This window comes from Felis catus, chromosome B1, assembly GCF_018350175.1.
Source record: "Felis catus isolate Fca126 chromosome B1, F.catus_Fca126_mat1.0, whole genome shotgun sequence".
Taxonomy (NCBI): Eukaryota; Metazoa; Chordata; class Mammalia; order Carnivora; family Felidae; genus Felis; species Felis catus.
The window spans coordinates 76,956,403-76,979,027 of record NC_058371.1 but is presented as its reverse complement, the minus strand read 5'-3'; the positions used below and the strand labels follow the sequence as shown (position 1 = coordinate 76,979,027).

General features: G+C 34.2%; 1 protein-coding gene across 9 annotated transcripts in view; it reads right to left on the bottom strand.

Moving 5' to 3' along the window:
* LRBA (LPS responsive beige-like anchor protein) overlaps positions 1-22,625 on the bottom strand; it is a 775,946-nt gene that overhangs the window by 142,125 nt on the left and 611,196 nt on the right. For all 9 annotated transcript variants that reach the window (XM_023252764.2, XM_045056857.1, XM_023252765.2 and 6 more), the window contains one exon: positions 4,375-4,527. In XM_023252764.2, coding sequence (XP_023108532.2) covers positions 4,375-4,527 — 153 coding nt within the window. The remainder of the gene's footprint in view (positions 1-4,374; positions 4,528-22,625) is intronic.

The window sequence follows — 22,625 nt, the reverse complement described above, 5'->3', positions numbered from 1 at the left end:
GGAACCCGATTAGCACCACAAAAAGGTCACAGATCAAAGTAGTATGCATTTCATGAGCTACAATCATTGCATAAAATCTGTGGACTTGAAGAGGCAACCAAAAAGAGGAGGAGGATAAAATCCTTACTTGATAACATGCTAACAGATACATAAAATACCATACTAATAATTTAATCACTTGTAGAAAGTGAAGAGGAAATTATAAAATGAATCAATACAGACTGCACTTTAGGAGAGCTCTGCTCATCACAGGTGTATAATAAATATTTCTGAAAGAATGAATGAGTTATTGAATTCTTTCATAAAGATACATGTAAGTAAAATCAAGTATCTTTCCTAGTTACAAATGTAAAAGATGAGAGATTTGATATTTGACTCTATGTTTGCATTTAATTTGCAATGAAATTTTTATACAGTTCTTTTAAGAATGCAAGCTCATTCAGAGCCTGAACTATGAAGACATTGTGTATCTCACAGAGGAATCACTGGCACAAACGCTTAATAAAGTTAATTCTAAGTTATAATAAACATGCAGTTGTAAAATACTATTTTGTATGTAATTTCATACAAAACGGCAGGCAAAACCTAAATCTTATTGAAAACAATTTGTTAACCTTCTTTTCCATGGTGCCCTTGGGAAGCCCATCCCGAAAGATCTGGCTCTTCTGAGGTAAAGGTTGTGAGAGCAGAGATAGGAAGTATTATGAAGAGAGGGGCTTACCCAATTTACACAATTAAATTCTCTTAATTGTCAAAATAATGTTGAAAAGCTTTTAATGTAACTTATTCAATTTTTTTTTCCTTCGGACCAGATTTAAGTAAACACTCTAACAAACTCTTCATACTCTTAATAGTACTAAACATGGTAATAATTAATAGAGATTTGGCTCCCCTGAGACTTAAAATTTTAAATCATATTTAAGAAAGTGTTTCAATAACAAAATGATCTGAACATGATTTAAGATTTTTTCTTTAAAATATATTCCTGAAGAATGAGAATGATTATTTATACCTTTCAAATGTTATATAAATGTTATTTCATATCTACCTAATAGTGAAACATTTTTTTAAAAATGGTGATTCAAAAGAAAAATTAAAAAATGAAAAGACAGAGGCACCTGGGTGGCTTAGTCAGTTAAGTTTCTGAATCTGGATTTCAGCTCAGGTGATGATCTCATGGTTTGCAGAATCAAGTCCTGAATCAGGCTCTGTGATGAGTGTGTACCCTACTTGGGATTCTCTCTCTTTCTCTTTCTTTCTCTTTCTCTCTCAAAACAAATAAATGAACATTTTTTTTAAAAAATGAAAAGACAAGACTAGGAGAAAATTATTCACAAAACATATGTTGGATAAAGAACTTTCACAAAGAATATGTAAAGATTGCTTACATTACATAATGAGAAAAACAACCCAACTTAAAAATAGGCAAAAGATACGAATAGCTCCAAAGAACACTTCAGGGGGTGCCTGGGTGGCTCAGTTGGTTAAGCAGCCAACTCTTAATTTCAGCTCAGGTCAAGATCTCGTTGTTTGTGGATTCAAGCCCTGCATTGGGCTCTGTGCTCACAGTGAGGAGGAGCCTACCTCAGATCCTCTGTCTCCCTCTCTCTCTCAAAAAAACCTTCCCTGCTTGCACATGTGCGCACACCCTCTCTCAAAAATAAATATTAAAAACAAATTGTTTAAAAAAAAACACAGATGAGTACAAAATAGATCTGTAAAAAGGCAGTCAGCATAATTAGTCATTTTGGAAATGCAAATTAAAATTACAACGAAATACCTACTAGAGCAGCTAAAATAAATAATACTGACAATACCAAGTCTTAGCAACTTATCATGTGACCCAACAAGGAAACCCCTAGGTATCTATCCTAGAGAAATGAAACCAGATGTTCATCCTAAGACATATGCAAATATTCATAATAGCCTCAAACTGGAAAAACCCAAATGTCCATACACTGGTAAATAAATAAAATGTATTATATCTACACAATAGAATATTATGCAGCAATACAATATGCCGTAATACATATGCAACATGGGTGAATCTCAAAAATATCATGCTAAATAAAAGAAGCCAGGCACGTATTACATGATTTCATTTATATAAAATTTCTAAAAAAGTTAGAAAAAAATGTCTCTATAGAGACAAAAAGTCCCAGAGCAGGGACTGACTGCAAACAAGTACAAGTGATGTAAGTGTTCCAAAGCTGCATTGTGGTGATGGTTATACAATTGTCTAAATTTTCTAAAACTCAAAGCAATGTGCACTTTTAAAAGTCAATTTTGGGGCACCTGGGTGGTTCAATCTGTTAAGTATCCAACTCTTGATTTTGGCTCAGGTCATGATCTCATGGGTCATGTGACCCAGTCCCACATCAGGCTCTGCTGACAGCACAGAGTCTGCTTGGGATTCTCTCTCTCTCCCTTTTTCTCTGCCCCTCCCCTGCAGGTGCACACTCTCTCTCTCAAAAAAGAAAAAGTAAATAAATAAATAAACGTTAAAAAAAAGATTAATTTTATGGTATATACATTATACCTCAATAAATGTACTTCAAAAGGGCAATTACTGAAATAAAAAAAAAGAACTTGTGGTATAACTATACCTTCTATTGACTTCCAATAGTCTCTGAGGGGTGGGAGGGAATCACACAGCCATAGACAACTGTCACATTTAAAAGTCTGACATCTCCTTCAATGTTTGCTACAACTAAGCTTTGTGTTGGGCTCTCATTTTAATTATAATCTTCCAAATTGCATGGGGTAAAAGTAAAATAAAATATGTACCTGAGGACTATGATAGAATAATGTTAGGTACTACTTTCTAAGTGCCTACTGTAAGCTAAAGAATATTACATACATAATTACAATTTTATATTCATAATTTTCAGACTACATATAAGGAAACCAAAGCTCAGAAAGATTAAACTGCCTGAAGTCCCATAATTAGCAAAGTGATTTATTCAAGATTAGAAAGTTGGTCTAACTCCAAGGACTATGTTCTTTCCATTTCCCCTGCATTACTTCCAATATACATAAAACGTGAAATTTCAGTAACAATGGGATTGCAATTAGGATCTGGAAGACAGGATTAAAATATAAATGTTGAGGGGCACCCGAGTGGCTCAGTCGGTTAAGCATCCGACTCTTGGTTTTGGTTCAGGTCATGATCTCACGGTTTCGTGAGTTTTAGCCCTGCATTGGGCTCTGCGCTGGCAGCATGGAGCCTGCTTGGGATTCTCTTTCTCCCTCTCTCTGCCCCTTCCCCATTTTTACTGTCTCTGTCTCTCTCAATATAAATAAACAAAACTTAAAAAAATATATAAATGTTAGTATAAAAGGTCAGAAATGTCACTTAGAAAACTAAAATACAATAATTTTCCTTAAGTGTAAATTAAAGACACGATGGAATTTAGCTTTCTTTTTTTTTTTTTAAACTAATCTCTGTGCCCAACATAGGGCTTGAACTCACAACCCTGAGATCAAGAGTTGCTCTACCAACTAAGCCAGCAAGGTGCTCCTAGATTTCACTTTTAATATGCAGTATGACAGAGATTCTACTTTTAAAAACTGAGAATAAAGGTCCCAGACTCCAAACTTTTATGAAACTTAAAGGCAAAAACAGACAGACAGAACTTTTTCATAAAATAATGTAGAACCCACGTGAGAGGATTTTAAAGAGTTCACTAGAGAGGAGTCTGAAGAAAATAATAATTACTGGGCTTTTAAGTTTTTAAGTTTTTATGTTCTGAATATTACATGAAGATTTCCTTTTAAAGAAAGATAATACATATAACTTGAAAATCTTTTTTCTATTACCAAAATGTGCAGTGGCCTTCTATCCCAGAGCACAGGATTACGTTCTTTACCTAGTACAAGAAACTCATGTTTCACGAAGCATACAATTCCAGTTTTACTTATAATTTCCCTTATAATTCTGAGGCGCCTGGTCATGATTTCACGGCTCGTGGGTTCAAGCCTCACACTGGGTTCTGTGCTGACAGCTCAGAGCCTGGAGCCTGCTTTGGATTCTGTGTCTCCCTCTCTCTCTCTGCCCCTCCCCCTCTCATGCTCTGTGTCTCTCTTAAAAATACATAAACATTAAAAAAAATTTCCTTTATAATTCTGAATTATCATGTGCATATGAAGGTTAGTAACCTACATTTCATATAAAAGGACAAAAAAACCCACTATACTTTTCAAGTCAATAAAATTTAATAAAATATATATGGAGATTCATGAACTATTTTGTTACTTTCAGTTATCTCTATCAACTACAATTTTGTTGAGAAGAGCAAGGGTTAATGATTATACCAACACATGAAAGATACTTTGAGAAAAGGCTCATGACAGAGTAGATGATTACTATCTTACCAGTCTGTTTATGCGAACAAATTCTTCTGAGGTTTTGGCCCAAGGAGGAAGTTCAACATCAGACACTACTGTCCCATCATCCATCACTCCAAGATTATAATTATTGAAGTTGACAAACATCTCAGGAAGATAATAAAATTCAGGAATCAACTCCTATATAAAAATAAAAGACATCATCATATTATAAACTGCAGAATACTGACTAGATATTCATAAAATGGCATAGTCATTTCCTTTTGTGCAGAAGAACAACAAAATAAACACAAGAAATTTTTTTCCTTTCTCTATCACAGATCTATCACAAAGTTACTGTTAAGGTAGACAGTTCCCATCCAACTAAATTTAAATATTAACACCTTACCGGTTGGCATGTGCTTCCTTTTAGGACAATTCTCGTAACTCAAAACTCTTAAATACCAACATTTGAGTATTATTTAAGGTTTGACAAAATAGAAACAGAGAATAACATGCTGTTACAGCTTAAAGTAAATTTTTATGAAGTATGTGGAATGTTTGCCCAAAAGACCAAAATCTTTAAAAGTATTAAAACACAACTGCATTGGTCCCTTCATCAACCAGGATAGTATTCATTACATTTAGCTATGATTTAACAACATGTTTTGCTCACATTTTAAAACATTCAAGTTTAGTTGTAACACACTACCTTTGAGAAAAAATATTTACAAGGAGTCTAAAAAAATGATCTGCAATAAAAAACTTGGTAAAATTAAATATATGACTTTATTAAGAACACTTAAAATATACTTCATTAAGGTATTTTATAAGCAGAAAATGAAGCTAGTTAGGGTTTTTGTGTACAATAAGCCCCATGTATAACTATTTCAGAGGTCCTGTAGATCAGACTTTAAATCCAGTCTTGACATGGGTCAGTGACTCAGTGGTCTTTAGGATACCCCCTCAGGGCCAGCTATGGCAGGCCTGGCTTTCCAAACAGTTGAGTAAAATAGGGAGGTCATCAGATTTTGGACAAGGTCAGTGTGAACTCTCCAGAGTAAAGAAAAAAGATCCAGCAGGAATTAAGCTATTATCACCTCGGTCATCCATGTGAAATGTTGCTTGACTTTGAATTGTACATCCTTTGTTTACAATCACAATAATTAACTAAGCAGGGTAAAAATGAGCTTGTCCTCCAAATGCCTGACAATCACCTGATCATTAGACTTGAAAAACATTTCAATTGGGCATTTTTTTTAAAAAAAAGGAAGAACCCTGTTAGAAGTTAAACCATAAATGAAATGATACAGTGATCATGCAAAAATATTAAGATTCTCATCTTCAAAAATGATGCATCTTAAGTCTTAACCGACAAAAAGAGGAAAGATGTATGTGTGTTATTTTTATGTAAACAAAAAGCTATATCCAATATGTTTGATATTGCATGAGATGAGTCATGTGTTAAAATAAACTATTTTATTTTATTTTATTTTATTTTATTTTATTTTATTTTATTTGAGAGGGACAGAGGGAGCATGAGTTGGGGGGCGGGGCAGGCAGAGAGAGAGAGGGAGACAGAGAATCCCAAGCAGGCTCTGTGTGGTCACATAGAGCCTGATGTGGGGCTCGAGCTCACAAAACTGTGAGATCACATCTTGAGCCGACATCAAGAGTTGGGACACTTAACCGACTGAGCCACCCAGGCGACTCTAAAATAAACTCTTAATAAATCTTACCACAATTAATCTTAAGAACTTTACAACATATCACCTTCATTTTAAAAATGAACTAAGGGTTGGGGCGCCTGGGTGGCGCAGTCGGTTAAGCGTCCGACTTCAGCCAGGTCACGATCTCGCGATCCGTGAGTTCGAGCCCCGCGTCGGGCTCTGGGCTGATGGCTCAGAGCCTGGAGCCTGTTTCTGATTCTGTGTCTCCCTCTCTCTTGCCCCTCCCCCGTTCATGCTCTGTCTCTCTCTGTCCCAAAAATAAACAAACATTGAAAAAAAAATTTTTAAATGAACTAAGGGTCAAAGAAGTTAAACAAATTGCCTAAGGTTACACAGCTGACCTATGATAAATTTAGAGCTTAGATCAAGATCTGTCAAACCCTAAAGGCTATGCCCTTATTCGTCAAAATAAGCATGAGTTCTACTTAAACAGTATACATAATATATGCACATATGTATGTATTTTAGAGAAAGAGAGAGAGTGCGAACAGGGAAGAGGGGCAGAGTAGAGAGAATCTCAAGCAGGCTCCATATTTCACACGGAGCCCAATGCTGGGATCATGACCTGAGTCTAAATCAAGAGTTGGACACTCAACCGACTGAGCCACCTAGGCGCCCCAATACTAAACGTTTTAAATACAAGCTTTTAATATATGTTCAAAGTAATTTTTTAAAAGTAAAAAATATTTTTCATTCTTCCATAAGAAAGTGCTTTCCCGAAAAAAATTATTATGTGTATATATACTATATATATAGTATTTTTATGTAATAAAATTAATCAAGAAGAATTTTATAGTATGCTATAATTATCATTTACCCAAATATGAAGGTAATTCACTTTATGACTATTACTAATTTGCTAAAGTGTACATTCAATAAATTACAACTTTGAAAAATTGTACCAAAATGTCTTATTTTCACTCCAAATTACTTGTGCTGAAAAGAAGAATGTTACTTCTCCCAAGTCTTGTTCACAGTAAGAGGGAGGATCACACCTGTGTATTCAAAATCAAAAGCATATTTTGGCCTAATTATATACAAATTCTTTTAATTTCAATAACATCTGCCTGCCCCCATCCTTACCCCAAGGTTCTCCTGATTAGAAGATGTTGCCTTTCTTTTGTCTGTTATACTGACTCTGCTCATGTGTGATAATTTTCCTAGATTCAAAACAATGACAATGGCTGAATTTTAGATACTAGGTTTCTCCCAAGTTTTAAAATTTGGGAGAGCAGTCATTTTTATTATAAATGAAAGATATACACTGCATAGTAAAAATACATAAAAAGCATACTCTTTTTCAAGACCACATCTAGGAAGCAGAAATCAAACAGGGTGATACTTCATAACAATTTTCATACAAAGAAAGTCTTCAAATCTTCCTATGTATGGCACTAAAATTCTTATGATTTTGTATATTTTTCTCTATCTTCTACATGTGTCATTTTATTCAAGTTGCTGAACAAATTGACAAAGACATACTTGCTCAAAATAGAAATGCCCTTTCTTGTTCTTTTACAAGTTCTAAATTCAATGAACAGAAATATAGCTTGTTCCCAGCTCACTGTATTTAAACACATAAATTTATTATGAATTTAAATTATTTTGTTGCTTTAATACTAACAGCTTACCTTATACATAAATTCACTTAATTAATAGAGCAAAAATGCACATAAAACAAAAACGAAATAATTTTTAAAGTTTTATTTTATTTTGAAGGGGGGAGAGAAAGAGAAAGCACGTGTGAGCAAGCGTGTGTGGGAGGGGCAGAGAGAGAGAGAGAAAGAGAGAGGCAGAGAGAATGAATCTAAAGTAGGCTCCGCACTGTCAGCGAGGAGCCCAGTGCAGGGCTTGAACTCACGAATAATGAGATCATGAACTGTGCCAAAATCAAGAGTTGGGCACTTCACGGACTGAGCCCCCCAAAATAAATTTTTAATGAAAGATATAAATAAAGCAATTTTATACTTTTGAAGTCTTTAGTGCACAATTTTAAACTTACAGATCTCTAATTTCTATTATGCTGGCAAGAAAGTAGTAAGTCATCAATTTCCATTTAATTACCATAGATTTTATTTGTGACTTCCTTCTAAGGATATCCTGTAAATGTTATACAGTGGGCATTATAAAAATATTTCAAAATTAAAATTTATTAAAAATTAAGCTTAATATTTCACTTTTTAGTGAGATATGAATTAAATCTCTATTTTTTACCTCTCACCCCAAACGTCTCCAATTTCAAAAGAGTAGTCATATAGTTCTAGAACATTTGCAGGGTCTACAGCAGAAGCCTCTTGAAGACACCCTTTTTTTCTGTCTTTTGTGCAAGTCTAAGCAAACAGAACCAATTATGTAAGGTGTCCAGAAGAAGCAGTTTCAAAAGTTAGTATTTTTTTTAATGTTTTCTTTATTTTTGAGACAGAGAGAGAGACAGAGCATGAGCAGGGGAGGGGCAGAGAGAGAGGGAGACACAGAATCGGAAGCAGGCTCCAGGCTCTGAGCTGTCAGCACAGAGCCCGACGTGGGGCTTGAACTCACAAACTGTGAGATCATGACCTGAGCCGAAGTCGGATGCTCAACCGAGCCACCCAGGCGCCTCTCAAAAGTTAGTATTTTTAAAGATAGAAGCTAAAGAAGAGGGAGGTTGTCCCCAAGATTAGAGAAACATATTTCTCAAAATCTATATATATTCGGCTTTTGGGAGAGGTGGGGATGAAGAGGTTAAGCTAAAGCCCAGGGGATAGCAAGCGGTGATCAGGGTCATTGCCTGCTCATATAGTACCTATTTATGGATTAGAAAAAGGTAACCCTTCTAGACTAATGGAGCAAAAGGGTACTTAGTTTGGTAAGTATACTACTGGCTGGATTTCAGCTCCTATTCCTTCCTTCAGTCAAGTGCCAGTACATACAATCTGCCCAACTGCCCAACATGGTAGGCTCATGACGGTGCACTTAGGAAAGCTAGTTCCTTGGCACCAAGGTCTTTGTAATCAGCGAGTATTTCTTAACCCAAACAGAGCTGCCTGCTTCCAAAAGACCATGAGGATACGACCAATGAATAAGATGGGCAGAAGATGTGAGGGCCACTTTTCTAGGTATCACATAAGCCTGGAATAAGAGGTCCCTGCTCTACTCTCTAATGACTATGAATGAATTTCCCACTAGCCTAAAATATGAAGAAGATGTGAATTCATATTGGGACATTTCTTATACACTTGAGTAGTTGGTAATTATGAATTATATATGCTCCAATCATAAAAAGATATCAATATATTCAATGATAATCTTTTTTTCTCAGTGATAATTATTTCTAAGGAGGCAAAATGGTAGGAAGAATGCAGTACAGGAAGAAATATAATGTAAATGCTACTTTCATTAAAAGAATAAAACTTCACAATGTATAGAACTGTTGAATCATCATTATATTGTACACCTGAAACTAATACAACAGTGGATGTTAATTATATATGAATAAGAAAATATAAGCTAAAATATTTGAAAAATTAAAAATATTAAAGAATAAAACGTTAAAGAAGTTCCTCTTATTTCATTATTTTATTAAGCCTTAGGTAGGCTTCTGAAGGGTAATAGAACACATTATCACAAAGAAGTATTCATTTACTTTTTGTTCTTTGCAGAAAACTGTGTTAAAATCTGGGATATAGAGATATGATTATCTAAATTTCTAAATAAGAGTGAAAGGATACATTTATTGGGAGGAAACTGGTTGTAGGAACAAACAGCACTCCAGAAATTCAAAAAAAGAAAATGATGCATAAGTGTTGGGGTGGACAGAGAAACCTTTAGGGAAACAGCGTAATACATTGTATTTCTCTAATACAGTGTTCATCAAACGGTACTGTAATTGTCTGCTTCTATCTTCCTTTAAATTGAAGGTTCCATGAGATTGAAGACTACCTATCTTGTTCAGCATTAAACCTCCACAGCCTAGGCACAGTGTGTAACCCATATTAGGCATTCAGAAAAACTCTGTTGAATGAATGATTGAAAATGGTATTTAAAATAAATAATCAGAGAAGAAAGATGAGAATGGTCCTGAGAAGGGGAATACAGAGACTGAAATGTGCCTATCATTTGTTTCCAATGATCAATGAAGAACAATTTAATTGGTTTAGAGAGGACTGTATACATGTAGTGGCAGATGAAACTAGAGATATAGGTAGGGTCAAACTGTGGAAAACCCTGAATGCCAGGCTATGAATTTCAGCTTTTTCTTCATAAGAAAAAAATTTCCATTAGGGAATTTTAAAAATAAACATGAATTTAAAATGATATAAATGTTTCTAAGAAATTAACAGTGAAGAGAAAGATTACAAAGAATCTACATGTAATATCAAGGACATAATCAAGTAAGCACAATTAAGTTGAGTAAAGAAGGGACCGTATACACTTAAAACATGTTACAACCTCATTAAAAGAAAATCTGCATAAATAAATCAGTTGATAGGAGTTGAATACCCTCTTACTATAAAACAAATACACTGAACTCAACTGAGATGCAAACAACATTTGACAAAAAAGTCCATATAATGCCTAAAATTTACTATGGATATAGTGACATTCAAGTATACGTTGCAGAATTCCATCTTAATCCTAAAAGTATCTTCCTAAGAACCATACTTCAATACCAAACATTAAGTTCAAAATTATCTCCTTTGACAGACGATATTTAGTAACAGAGTCAAAGATTATGTCTAATACTTCTAATGTACATTTACAAAGTGAAGTATGTTCTATATTCATCAGAACAGAACATTCTGCCCTGGATAAAAAACATATGCTCAGGAATTCTTTCTAACACCAGCGGAAAATGAGAAGCAAAAAACACAGACAGAAGACAGAGATATTTATAATTCACATTTTCTTCTGACTTGCTGACAATAATTTTAATCCCTTTCTTTTAATTAGGCAGATGGGTCATAGAGGCAGGTAACATGGTCAAAATATACTGCATCATCTCCTAAAATAAAAACTTGAAAGGTTCAACCAGAGGTTATACCACAGTTCAGGATAAGCCCATTGCTTTGATCACCAATCCTAAGGCTTTCATGGCATAATGACAAGCATTGGTTGTGACCACACATATGCTTCAGTTTTCTTTATTAGGATATGATCCCCACTGATACAGCCTCTGCAGTGAGGTTGTATGATTCTCCTAATAGACATCAATTCTGTCCATTCAACTAAACCCATCACTTCTATAATACCTGGATAACCTAGAAAATACTTATCTATTAACCCAAAGAAACAAAATCAAACGAAAAACAAAACAAAAGATGCTACTTTGGAGCTAAAGTTAAATTTTTATTCTATTCTTACTAAATTATAAAATCCTGACAACTCAAATATAAGAATAATAGCAAGGTAACATGTGCTTTGGGGACACTGACAGTAAAAAATGATGTTGAAGGCAAAATTTTGGCTTTTCATCATTGGGAACATGATATATTTTATGAAGGAAAAAAATCCAAATAAGCTTTATTAGTAAATAAAGGAGTTAGTGAACAACATGTTATGGAAAAAATAATGAACATGTTCTGAGACATTTTAACATTCAAATATTTATTTTCTTAGCCCACAAATGAGAAAAACCTTTTTAAAAAATTGATTAGAGTTGAACTGTACATATAAGTCATTTTAAATGGACTGTATATCAGTAAGTTTTCAAATTAATGTTTAAATTTAGTTTCTCTTTATTTGGTAGATAAAATGCTATTTTTTCCTTTAACAAAAGAAACATAATAGCAATTTTTAAACTGGAGAAGGAAAAATAATCTATAATCCTTCTAGACAAATCTAATAAATATCATGTGGTTTTAGGTATTATAAAACTGTCATTTCAAAAGCACTTAAATAAAGAAAAATCATGGATTACAAACCAATAAATAATAGATAATCTATACCAATCTAATACAGTAGAGAAAAATAACTTCATTTGAGTCTTATCTACTCAAATTACTGGTCACGTGCCCTTAAATGAATTTTTCTTCTGACCTAACCCTTATTCACGTGAATTGTCATTTTTAAAACACAGGGTTGCTGTCAGGCTAACAACACAAAATTTTATATACACATAAGATATTATTATTACTATTACTATTATTGTTATTAACACAACCCGTGATAAAAATCCAAAATTAGAGACTCAACTTGACTGACTTTGAAAGCAAACAGGTCATTTGCTGAATTATGCCCATTCATAAAAGCATTTAATATAATTCTAAGGGCATTTTAAAAATTTTACTTATAAAAATATGTCCACAAAAATATTTGAGACTTAATAATTCCCACTAAATATCATATTTAAAACAAATATAGTTATTTTTTATTAGCAATCACTATAGAGCTTAACATGGCTCACTTTATGACGACCCTGAATATTTTAGTTTTCTTCTGCTTTCAACACGTTTAACACTTCTATATTTGAACTGGACATCTTAACTGAGCCATTTGCTGTTCTAGGCCCTATCTTCAAGGAAATCGTAATTTGAGAAGAGATAATGAACATTAATAATGCAAACAACATGCAAGGTGTTAAGTGCCATAAATAAAATGCCCACCTTAAATCCTTTCTAGAGTAAGTTGTAAAATACATAAATATATGCATACAGCTATGAGTATGGGAGAGAACAGTTAATATCAGTGTCTATGAACATATTAATGTACAGCCCACATTTTTAATTGAATAAAAATATCATAAGATCACCAGTCAAAAAGCAAATCACAGCTGATGTGTGTACATTTTTATAATTCAGGAAGAATTTTCTAAGTGCCTTTTAAAAGATTTTTTTTTCTGCTTAGTACATAAGTAGCATAAGAAAAATATTCAGTGTTTCAAGTAATTTTTATCAAAAACCAAAATAATAGTTCATTGTAGACAAAAGAGTGCAAAGTTCAGTGCTAAAAAAATTAGTGCACAGATACATCATTTAACCAACTGACACATGAAGAAGAAAAGGGTTACAGAGATGTGGTTAAATGAACACAGCTGAAAGTTGTGCATAAGTTGTATATATAAACAAGAACGAATAGGTAGTTCCATTAGAGTGTAAATGTTTTACATTGTTAAGAGAGAGGTGAGAAAACTTCAGCTAACTCTAATGTGGATGTGAGTGTGAAAGAGAGAGACTAATGGAAAAATACAAAAGAAAGAGAGAGAGAAGGCAGGCAGTGGAGGAAGGGAGGACATACACCAGAAGTGTGCAAAGGATGTATGGAAAGGTAAGATTTTAATTTTATTTTATTTTAGCTTTAAAAAAACTCTGAATTGTTTAAAAATATGTCTGAAAACAGGAAGAATACATAATGAAAATATTTTAACTAAGAAACTAAAACCACTACATAATCAAAGTTTAAGCTTAAAAAAAAACAAATGCATCAAGAAATACATTTCCAGTGATTATGTTCGATTAGCTATACTTAAGCACTTTCTCATAAATGGCTCTAACACTGATGCCACCAGCATCCATGGAATGTATTATGGTAGAAGGCATGCTGATGGGAGAAAAAAGGAACCTAACTTATCTTCAGATTACAGACTCTTGGGATTTCTGAGGCAGTAGAGGATAAGTCAAAGGTCTCATGTTTTACAATCTCACGACACAAATAAAACTATTCTATCATCTCCATTTTGATCGCCTCCATTATTTAACAAACATATGTATACTCAAAACTTTTGAGAGCTAATTCTTAAAGCTAAAACTCATTCATGTAATATTACTGATAGTCATTTATTTAAAAATATTATTTAGCTCAGGGGTTGAAAAAATATTATTTATAATCTCTTAGAATTTAATTGCATTCTCTCTACTTAATTTTAAGTACAGAATATGCTGTATTGACCCTACTCATTTTTAAGTCAATACAAATTTTACATTCATTACTAATAACATACAATACATTATAATATAGGCTTTTAAATTCAATATCCAAGATATGACCAGTGACAGGATGTCCAAATAGACTTCTTTTGAAAGCTATAACAGTAACAACTCAATCTGTCTTAATTGTTAAAATGTAGAAAACTGAACCATTCCTACCTCTTGGCCAGCAAATGACATTCAGCTGTCAGTTCTATTGAGGACAGAAAAGCCCTTCCTAAAATATGAAGTATTCGTAACCCCATTCCATGTGAAGTGCATATCTACCTAGGTTTTGCTGTTCCCTTCTAGCCAGGATGGCCATACACTCTCCTCTTTATCCACAAATGACCTCTCAGTTTCTGCCAGGCTCTTCCACCAATTCTTTTTTAGTTGACATTTACCATCTATTCATTCATTCAACCAGTATTTCCTGATTTCTAACTAAATGCAAGGCACTGTTCAAAATGCTGAGATCACAAGGTAGCCAATACAAAAAGTCCCTGCCTTTATAAAGCTCTAGTGATGGAGACATAAACAAATACATATGTATCACACCAAATGGTGACAAGTACTACGTAAAAAAAATAAAACAAGATAAGGGAATACAGAATGATGAGAGGTGACATGGTATTATTTTAGAAAGGGTGTTCAGAGAAGCCCACTCTGAGGAGGTGACCTTTTTATAGAAATCTGAATAAAATGACAAAACAAGCAAAGTAAGTATCTCGGGGGAAAGTGGTTCAGGCAGATGGAACATCATATGCAGGAGTGGACTTGGCATTTCTCAAGAGGAACAACAACGAAGGCAAGTGAGGGTACAGTAGAGTAAGAGAGAACAGTCAGGCAACCCAATAACCAAGATGTTTTCTTTGGGTGGGGAGGAGGGTAAGAGGAGAATAAAGAGTTTGATATTGGACATGTCCAGTTTAAAATACCTATGAATATATATCTAGTTCAAAAGAAGCTAGATATATAAATTCTAGATATATAAATCTAGAATTCGGGGGAGAGCCATGAGATAAGGTGCAATCACCTAGGGAAAAAGTACTCATACAGAAGAGATCTAAAACTTGAGCCCTAAGGTACTCTAATAATTTAGGGTATGAAAACAAGATAATCCAGTAAAAGAGACTGAAAAAAATAAATGGTAAGAAGATAGCCAGGAAAAGGTGGCTCCTTATTCCAGACACCAGGTAAAGAAAAGGTTACTCCTCTCCCCACCTCCCAAAAAGAGGATCAATTAATTTTGTCAATAATGGTGGGAGATCAAGTAAAATGAGAACTGAGTATGTGCATTTGACAGCACAGAAGCTGTTCATCAATGCCTCTGACAAGACTGATTTCAAAAGTAGTGCAGAAGAAAGCTTGATTTGAGTAGGCTCAGGAGATAATGGAAAACTGTGACGAAGTGGACAAAAAGGAATAGACAACTCTTTTGGAGTTCATGATAAGTATCACCCATTATTCTTTCTTACCCTACATGCCTATGAGACATTTCTGAAACTTAGGTTTGGATTTTCAATAGGTGATATTATCCTTGTTATTGTGGAAATATATTAACATGTCAAAACTTGAATTCAGACATTTGCTCTATAAGCCTGCTTCACTGTAATTCATAGCATCATTTATGAAGACACCTGATCTAAAGAATCCTATTGAGGCATATGGTCAAGAGACACACAAAAAGATGCTAAACATCATCTATCATGAGGGAAATACAAATCTCTTCCACAATGAGGTATGACCACACATCACACAGTGGACCACACAGTGGAATGGGTAAAATCAAAAAGTAAGAAATAACAAGGGAACCCCCATGCACTGTTGACGGAAATGCAAAATGGCACAGCCACTTTGAAAAACAGTATGGAGGTTCCTCAAAAGATTAAAAATCGAACAACACAATCCAGCAAGTCCACTTCTGGGCATTAATCCAAACAAAACAAAAACACTAATCCAAAAAGATATATACAGCCCTATGTTTCCTGCAGCATTATTTACTAAAGAGCCAAGATACAAAAGCAACCTAAAGGGCCAAGAATAGATGAATGAATGAATGAATGAAGAAAATGTGTGTGTGTGTGTGTGTGTGTGTGTGTGTGTGTGTGTGTGTGTAATAGATAGGTAGATGGAAAGAATATTACTCAACCATAAAAAAAGAATGAAATCTTACTATTTGTTACAACATGGAAGGATCTAGATGGTATTATGCTACATGAAATAAGTCAGATGGAGAAAGACAAATACCGTATTGTTTCACTTATATGTAAAATCTACAAACAAATGAACAAACAGAAAAAACGGAAATAGGCTCACAGACATAGAGGAAAATCTAGTGGTTGCCAGAGGAGACAGTGGTGGGAAGTTGGGTGAAATAGGTAAAAGTGATTAAAATGAACAAACTTCCAGGGCACTTGGCTGGCTTAGTCAGTAGAGCATGAGACTCTTGATCTCAGCAATGTGGGTTCAAGCCCAATGATGTGTGTAGAGATTATCTAAAAACAGTATCTTTAAAAAAGGAACAAACTTCCAGTTATACAATAAATAAGTCACAAAGATGTACTATACAGCATGGGGAATATAATTAATAATATAATTTTGTATGGTGACAGATGGTAACTTGATTTATCATGGTGATCACTCTGTAATTATACAAATGTTGAAGCATTATGTTGTACACCTGAAATTAATATAATATTGTATGTCAACTATATTTCAAATGAATAAATAAACAAAATAAAGAAACACATTTTTGTCTTTCTATCCTTATAGTCAACCAAATTCCACGTCCTGGAGAATTACTTTTAACCCAATCCCTTGAATTCATCCTCTTAACTACTTAATTGTTTTAAGCTCTGGGAAAAAACCGGTGAGCAAAACAGTTCAATTCATGCTGTCATGGACCTAATGTTCCAACAAAATAAGACATAATAAACAAATAAATATATGTATGTCAGACGGTGAGTCATATGAAGAAAAATGAAATTGGGAATAAAAGGGCTTGGTGTGAGAGATGTAATTTTATTTTATTTATTTTTTTTACTGTTTATTTTTGAGAGACAGAGAGAGACAGAGCACGAGTTGGGAAGGAGGGGAGAGAAAGGGAGACACAGAATCCAAAGCAGGCTCCAGGCTATGAGCTGTCAGTACAGAGCCCAAAGCGGGGCTTGAACTCACTAACCACAAGATCATAACCTGAGCCGAAGTTGGAGCTTAACTGACTGAGCCACCTGGGTGCCCCGGGATGTAATTTTAAATGGAGAAGACAGAGAAGGTGACATCTTACTAAGAGGGTGACATCGGAGAGGCACCTGGGTGGCTCAGTCCGTTAAGCATCCTAGTTGATTTTGGCTTAGGTCATGATCTCACAGTTTGTGGGATTGAGCTCCACATCAGGCTCTGCACTGACAGCACACAGCCTACTTGGGATTCTCTCTCTCCCTCTTTCTCTGCTCCTCCCCTGCTCGCACATGCTCACTCTCTCTCTCAAAATAAATAAACATTTTTAAAAAGGTGACATTTGAGCAAATACTTGAAAAGGGTGAAGGAATAAATCCTTAAGGATATCTATCTGAAGGAATTTTTAAGGAAAAAGGAAAAATAAAAACAAAGGCCATGAGTTGGGAAGATACTGGAATATTTGAAGAATACCCTGGAGGACGTGCTTAGTTAGAACAGAGTGAGCAAGGGAGCCAACAGTACAAAAAGAGGTCAAGACTAATAGGATTTTGGAAGGTAGGGGTAGGTGGCATAGTCTTGCACAGTAAGGACTTCAGCTTTTACTCTCAACTGGAAAACCAGTTACTTGAAGGGCAAAGACTGCGGGAAGGGCAGGTTTAAAGGAGTAAAGATGAGGAATTTGGTTTTGAACATGTTAATTTTGAGATACATCTTATATATTCCAAGGGAGATATTGACGAGGGACTTAGATGTCAGGAGAAACATACAGGCTAGAGACATAAATCTGGGAGGTTAGTTAAGACTCTCTAGCATCCTTTAAGATACAACTCCAGACGCTCTATGAAGTCACTCCTTCACCTCCCCAGTTAGAATTAATTTCATTTTGTATATATCTTATGACACCACTTATCAATGTCTGACTTGTATTAAAAATAGTTTTATGTTGGGGCACCTGGGTGGCTCAGTCCAGCAAGCGTCCAACTTCGGCTCAGATGATCTCATGGTTTGTGGGTTCGGGCCCCATATCGGGCTCTGTGCTGACAGCTCAGACCCTGGAGCCTGCTTCGGATTCTGTGTCTCCCTCTCTCTCTGCTCCTCTTCCCTCACTCACACTCTTTCCCAAAAATAAATAAACATTAAAATTTTTTAAAAAATAGTTTCATGTATACCTGTCATTCTCATCCGAAGATAAGTGAAATAAAGAACTGATTGTCTTACCCTTTTACTCCAAGTGCTGCCTAGTTTGTACTGCATGTGATTAATAATCAATAAATGCTGACTTAGGTGTGTTTTCGAGGATTTTAGTTCAGCTGTCATAGGAGGTTTTCCATGAAGGCGGGGAGCTGGATACTTATTTCCTAACTAAACCTGCTCCTCTGTGTACTCCACACGCATGTCCTAGTCAAATTTCATTTCTTTCTCTCTGGTCTACAGGATCAATCAATCACCAAATCACAACAGTTTTTACCTTCTAAGTACATTATGAAATTCATCTACATTTCTCTACTACCATTGCCACTACTTTATTCAAGCCGCCACTGCCTCTCCTCTATTTTAAAAGTTTACTGATTGTTTCCATTCTTGCTCATCGCATAATACATATTCAAACACCAACCACAGTGATCTCTTAAAACCACAAAAATCTGCTCGTGTCACGCCTCTGCTTCAATACTTCCGATGTCTCCTTACTTCCCCAGGATAAATTCCAACCTCCTCACCAAAGCTTATGCAGCCTTTCATGGTAGGTCTTCGATTTCCTCTTTCCTCTCCCTTCTCTTCATTTCAGATGCTATGAGCCCACATAGCCTCAATTATACTGAACTGCAGGGACTGTTTTACTATCAGTACCTCCTCTAATGAGTACGTTCATTGAAGGCAATGGCTGTGTCTTACTTGTTGCTGTATCACAACCAGGGCTTTGACAGAGCATAAATATAATTAAAATAAAAAGTTTAAAATTAAATATTACCTCAGGATTCCATCAAACCTTTTACTCCAATTTTTCTAAAATTTTAACACAGGTTATTTTAGTACTGTATTACTGTCCTAAATTCTAGGCCTCTGGAGAAGTACAGTTCTCCAATAATCTTCATTTTAGATCCATCTACTACTGCCCTCCATTCTGAAATAATGAACCTAGGTAATATTCATGACTTCTTCCACTCTTCAATCCTAATTATTAATAATTCCTTAGAAGAGAAGGAAAAGAGTTTAAGATGAGCAAGTCAGATTGTACTTACCCATTAGATTAAATGACTGACAATAAGGGTACCTGAAATAAGTATGGAGCCTCAGAGCCAGGGGAAAAATCAGTGACATGAACTACCTAGAAAAACTTAGATATCTGTGTAATATTCAGATGTGGATTGCCTACTGAAATTCATTCAAGCTTTATGAGTCTGTGATTTGCTTCACAAAATTTGGCCATAATGATTCAGTAATCTATTCTGCACTTCAGTTTCTAAACTTAAGTGAGTTTTTAAAACTTGAAACACAGAATCTCTTGGGGATTTTAAAATGTTACTTATCACAGTGAAGATTCTCCAACCCAATTTTAACACTTCCTATTTCAATCCTCAAGAATTCCTATTATTGCTACTACCTATCAATATTTACATGAAGTACATCAGGAATATTGTTCTAAGCATCCATGGCTTGAGATGGTAGCCATTAATCTAATAATTTCATATTGATTACATGTTGAAAGAACAATATTTTGGATATATATGTTAAACATATTACTAAAATTAATTTCATTCACACGGTTCTGTTCACTTTTTAAAATGTGACTACAAGAAAATTTAAAATTATACATGTGGCTGGCAATTGTGGCTTGCATTATGCTTCTATTGACTAGTAGTAAGCCTACTTAAAGAACTGACCAACACATCTAAAAGTTTATCCAGTAAGAATGAAAAACATCATTGAGGGTCATACCTGACATGAAACCACCAATGATACACAAAAGTACAAATGATCCCTGGAATTTTAAAATGATAAATCATGCTAAAAAAATCAAAGGCTGTTTTAGTAAAGTTTAATAAGGTCTTTTTCTTCTCTGAAATAAAAGAATTCATATTTTTACTTTTATTTCATAGGAATAACCTTTATTTTTTAGTAAGTTATTCTCTCAGTATTAGCAGAATGCAAGAAATAGGGTTTCTAAGATATTAAGGTGACAGTTCCCCTTGGGGACAAAAAGAGTTAAGTAGTAGAAATGTTACCATGTTGTTATTTTTCCCTAAAAATAAATAATTAAATAAATCTTCTATCTACCTCACAACACTTCATTTGTGTATATGTGTTTGAAGATTTTATTTTTAAGTAATTTCTACATCTAATGTAGGGTTCAAACTTATAACCTCGAGATCAAGAGTTGCATTCTCTATAGACTGAGCCAGCCAAGCACTCCACAACACTTCATTTTTGTAAAACGTCATGAAAACATTTTAGAAAATGGATATCATATTCATCAAGCAAGGTATACTTTAGAATACACTCAACAAAGTGATTCTTACTACCCAGCCTCATGTTTCACTATTCTCTCTGTACTGTTTAACATTTTCCTTAGTATTTTCAGACATTCAACACAATACAAATAAAGATCAGACTATAATTAATATGATTCCATATTCCACATTCCAATGGTGTATGTATTACATACTCTTCAAAATATTTGAAAAGTTGTAAGGACCAAATTAGTTCATTATCAATAGAGAAAATGGGGTAGATAGGACATCCTATCTACCCTACAGATATTCTGTGGTTTAAAAAAAAAAAAAGAGAGAATATGCAGATTAGTTAGAAGAACAAGTACATTTTAGCAAACAGTCCTGAAGAAAATTTCTGTGCCCCTGATCATAATGAAATAGTATTTATGAATAAAACTATTACTTTTAACCAAGCCAAATCAACTTGACACTTGGAATTAAAAAAAAAATAATTAACTTTTCCCTTCACTTTGTGCTCTACTTCTTCATACAGATGCTTTATATAACACTGCTAGAAAGCCAGAAATTAATACAATAGCAAGAACTGAAATCCTAGTATTTGTCTAGTAGTTAGAGCTGTTTTATTAAAGTCTGCTGAGGCATTCAAAAGAAAGTGAGATGAATTTGATTTTTAATTATTTGTGAAGGAATAAGAAAAATTGGGAAAGAGAAAGGTAAAGAAGTTCATGTGGGTTTTATTTTTTGTTTGTTGGTTTTAAAGTTGCAGCTATTTTGTGTGGGTTTTAAATTTTTTTTACAGGTAGGGTATTTTAAGGCAAGTGTTTGGGTAAATGGAACTAGGCTTGTGCTCACCGAGGAATCTTGACAGAAAAAGGCTGAGATTTGGGAAAAAGAGATGTCAAAACTACAAGGATCTATCAGATGTACCTGCTTTCCAACAAAGCATTAAGCAGGAATGTCTAGTACTTAGGGGTAGAAAGCTAAAGATATACACACTGTCTGTTTATTATGGAGCAGAAAAAAAATCAAATTCATGCTTTTATTTTTAAATTTCAAGTACCAAATTCAAGTACGAGGTTATAACTTGGTCATGAGATGCTTAACAAATGAAGGAACTAACAAATTTTTTTAAAAGCATGTCTTCAATTTGACAAAAAAGTTAGGCTTAACACTATTTTCATGTGTCCATATCCCTTACTTCTCAAAAGAGGTAAATGAGTAATTCAATAGCTTTGGGATCAGAAGTAGAACTCAACAATAATTATTAAATCTATTAGCTATTCTCATTTACTGTTATCTAATTACTCATTTCAAAATTATCTACTGATGATTCTTTTTTTTTTTTAAAGTAAGCTCTGGGCCCAATGAGGGGCTTAAACTCACAAGCCTCAGATCAAGAGTCACTTGCTCTACCAACTGAGCCAGCCAGGAGCTCCTCTACTGATAACTCTTAAAGAATATGATATATAATTTCAAGAGAATTTCAGAGTACATTATTTGCAATATCAAAAACTCCTATCGACTTCCCCAAATAAAAGATTCCTTCATATAATGTAATCTTCAATAAAATAGCTTTGATAGAGGCAATGTTATACTCTACTATAAGATAAAGTGTGTGAATACATTTTATAAAGTATCATATTAAAATATATAATTATCATATTAATATTTTAAAGTACTCTATAGTAACATGTTTAAACATTAGTAATGTAGCTTTTCCTCTTCTAAACCCCAATATTTCTTATATGGTGCCTATCATTTTCTTCCATATAGTATAAATAGTTACACATAAATCATATTTCTTTATGAGACCATAAGGAGTTTACATCCATAGGCATATCTCAGTATATTCAACAGCATCTGACCCAGCAGATAGAGACATTATGTTATGAAAGTAAAATACTGTAATTTCTGAGGGTAGAAACAAAGATCTAGTATGAATTATGTTAGCTACTATGCAAAGTTTTTGATTTTTTACAGTAGTGAACATATAGATAGGAGCAGAACTCTTCTTTCCCCTCACTAATAGTGCAGTTTTATACCAAAGAGAAGCA